At 36.3% G+C, this 3,691-nt stretch overlaps 1 protein-coding gene across 1 annotated transcript in view; it reads left to right on the top strand.

The window, feature by feature from the left end:
• The first annotated feature begins 745 nt into the window (after window positions 1-745).
• LOC107679663 (connector enhancer of kinase suppressor of ras 3-like) overlaps window positions 746-3,691 on the top strand; it is a 34,732-nt gene continuing 31,786 nt past the window's right edge. The window contains exon 1 of the mRNA XM_016475280.1: window positions 746-898. Coding sequence (XP_016330766.1) covers window positions 847-898 — 52 coding nt within the window. The 5' untranslated portion in view covers window positions 746-846. The remainder of the gene's footprint in view (window positions 899-3,691) is intronic.

The following is a 3,691-nucleotide window of genomic DNA, read 5'->3' as shown; positions in this document are numbered from 1 at the left end:
AAAAAAAAAATATATATATATATATATATATATATATATATATATATTCCTCTCTTTTTATTAGTTGTGGTGACTATCTGCAATCAATGTCATGTACGATATATACACTGCATGAAATATTTGGGACAATACGATTTTTAATAGAAATTAAAATTTTATTTAGCAAGAATGAATTAAAATTGCCCAAAAGTAACAGTAAGGACTTTTACAATGTTATATATATATATATTTAAATAAATGCAGTTTTTTTTTTAAACTTGCTATCAAATAAACTGTTTATAAAGAGAGAGAGAGAGAGAGAAATTTTGCTTGTTACTAGTATTTTATTTTAATTTTATTTTTTTACTTGTAGCCTAGTTAAAAAAATAAATAAATCAGCCTTGGTGAGCATAAGAGGCTTAGTTCAAAAATATAAACATAACAGTGAACTGTAAATGTAGGCTATACAGCTTAAATAACGTGTTTTGAGAAATAACAGACTTCTAATTTGACCTCAGATGTCTGGGAATATCGAGTCGTGTTTGACCCTCACTGACCCATTCAGACGATTTAGCAGCGGTATACATTTGACCTGTGAGCGTGTAACCTGATCCGTGCTCTCTCTCTCTCTCTCTCTCTCTCGCTCTCTCTCTCCCTCTCTCTCTCTCTCGCTCTCTCTCTCGCTCTCTCTCTCCCTCTCTCTCTCTCTCTGCGCGCGCGCGAGTGTTTAGTTTCGGTCTGTAGAGCTTCATTGGTGTTTAGTGTTTAGACATGAGAAAGGACGCTCAGTTGTAGCTTAGGAAACTTTATGTAACTTTAGTGAGTTTGAGAACTTGGCCGAAACTTTCTGAATATCTGAAGAGAAGAATGGAGCCGATAACAAAGTGGACAGCGACTCAGGTTGCGGACTGGATCAGAGGTAGGCACTTCGATAACTTGTTTCTCAGGTTTAAACCCCTTTAATATAACACATCGTTCTTTTAATTAGTTACATAAATGCACCATGATAACCATAGTTTGAAATTTTAAAATGAATTTTAATTCTTAAAATGAATATTTATTATTTATATATTGACGTGTTTATTGTAAAAACAATAGTAATTTTTGTTAGAAACTATGGTTACTATGGTAAATGTTTGTGAAGGGAACATCTACATCCCTAACCAAATACAGAAACTCGGTGTTTATTTATTCCTCCCTAAGCATGATCGAAACCGGGAAAGCTTCTGAAACTCTGACAGCCTGAAAAGTCTACTGAACTTCTGCCAAACAATTCATATCTGAAAATAAATATACGACAGATATATTTAAAGGGATAGTTCACCCAAAAATGAAAATTCTGTCATCATTTACTCACCCTGTATGAGTTGCTTTCTTATGTTGAACACAAAAGAAGATATTTTGAAGATCGCTGGTAATCAAACGGTGGTTGTAGGAAAAGTAATACTATGGAAGTCAATGGCAACCACCAACTGTTTGATTACCAGCGATCTTCAAAATATCTTCTTTTGTGTTCAACATAAGAAAGCAACTCATACAGGGTGAGTAAATGATGACAGAATTTTCATTTTTGGGTGAACTATCCCTTTAATATCAGGTTTTATTATTATTTTTAAACCAGCTGTTGTTTTGGTGATAAAACATACCAGTAGGCCTACATTTCTAATAGCAATAATAATAATAGACCAAAAAAGTGATACATTGAAGCAATGGAAATTTTTACTCCCAGATTATTATTCCACTGAAGAGTCAATAGTTTATTTGCATAAGCAAATTTCTTTGAGTAGGTTGGACATCTTGTGGTTGGTCATTTAAATTTGAAAGTTGTTTTCATGTTCAGCACTTAAAGTCTTTCGGTTTGTCATTTTATTTATACAGTGATCTCATTCTATAGCTACTGTACCGCTTCAATAGTAAAGGATGTTATACATCATTATGGGTCATTTTGGATATTGTTTTCCCATTCAGACTGCTTTGTATTTCCGCCTTATTGTTAGAGTTCTAGCAGATATGAAGTTTATCTTTAGAATTAGGATTGAAAGGCTGACGATGTCAGCGCATCAGATGTTATGAATGCCATTTATCTGTTAGACAAAATACTTCCATCTCTGGATAATTACCACATATTTGTTTGTCTTTGCAATTATTTGCGGCGTGTTTTTGTTGACTCAGTTGTACGCTTTCATACTTGCTCTCCATCTTGCTCCAATTGCCTGAAACAACACCATAAAAACTTTCACTTAGAGGAGACCTTGAGTAAATCATCAAGGTCCACCACAATATGAAATACCTATAATTCTGTGCTAACCAGAAACGACCGGCCATGCGATGTGAAAGACTTCTGAGATGGTTTGGGTCCAAGCCATTCACACACGTCTAAACAGAGCCAATGTTTCAACAGATGCATCTAATTATATACTGAGCCACCTTGAAAGTTTCAAACCTGCTGTTCAGACTCTGGGTAAAAGTTGGCCTTTCGTGCTAATGAAGGACTAGCGTATCTCTCCTGATGCCAGTTTGAGACAATAAAAGCTGTGTCAGACAATGACAGATGTGGTACCCTGGTCTCTAATATGTTCTGTATGTGTACTGATCTAGGATCAGCTCCCATTGTTAAACTGACTTGATGAAGACAGATACAGTATATCAGGCTATATGTTTAAAAATGATCAGCATTGCCTAATCACTGTAACCATTTCCTTGAACAAACATGTCACATTTGAAGTGAATTTTGAGTAAATATTGTGCAAAATTAAGGTTAATTTAATATAAAAATAGTTCATTTACATAGAAATCGAAGTTAATTCAATACTCTCCTACCTCTGCCATCTTATTTTATTACGTATTTAAGTGTAAGTGAACCAGCGGATCAGCAAACCTCACAGATCCAGGATTCAATCATGGCCTTGTGTTTACATTTGAATCCTGAGTCACTGATAGCAGCATTAGCCGTTACTGTGTGTTTACATGTTCTTATGCGGTCACGCTACACCAACCGTTCACACACACCAGCTTTTTGTCGCCAGGTCGGCAGGTCACTGATTATTGCAGCATGTTATGTATTTTATTAGCTATAAAAGCTATATGTGTTTGCTTTTGAAGCAATCTGCAGAAAATCTGTGGATAATTAGCAAAACGTGACTGCAGTTTCAATGACCATTAGACTTAGCAATACAAATATGCGAGTCAATATTGCACATACATCATCCAGTGCAATTCAAACAGACCAGGTGGAGAAATACGTTTGGCTGAAAATATGCCACATTGCCTGAAGTTGTTGATGTGATTATCTGTTATCAGCAGGAATCGTGCAGTAACACGCCCGCATATTTCAGCAGACTGACACACTTCACTCAATACAGTAGACATGTTTCCCTTTTAGTGATCAAATCGCTTCTCTACATCCTGGCCACGTCACTGCTTTTCTGACATCATCACTGTGCCAGAGACTCATCGTTGTGCTGTAGGTACTTTTGGGACTCGTCTGCGAATCGTTGTCACACATGAGTTGCGTGACTGCGGTTGGACTGTTTGTATATCAGGCGGAGACAACAGTTTCGTCTTTGTTAGTAACGTTGACTCTGAGTCATACACACACGCAGACACAAACACACTTTAGCACCGCCCCGCCACCAGAAGAGAGGATAGAGGTGACAGTTGTCTATCTATCTATCTATCTATCTATCTATCTATCTATCTATCTATCTATCTA

Source organism: Sinocyclocheilus anshuiensis, unplaced genomic scaffold (genome assembly GCF_001515605.1).
Source record: "Sinocyclocheilus anshuiensis isolate Anshui unplaced genomic scaffold, SAMN03320099.WGS_v1.1 scaffold280, whole genome shotgun sequence".
In the NCBI taxonomy this organism is placed as follows: Eukaryota; Metazoa; Chordata; class Actinopteri; order Cypriniformes; family Cyprinidae; genus Sinocyclocheilus; species Sinocyclocheilus anshuiensis.
This window is presented reverse-complemented; position numbering and strand designations above follow the sequence as displayed.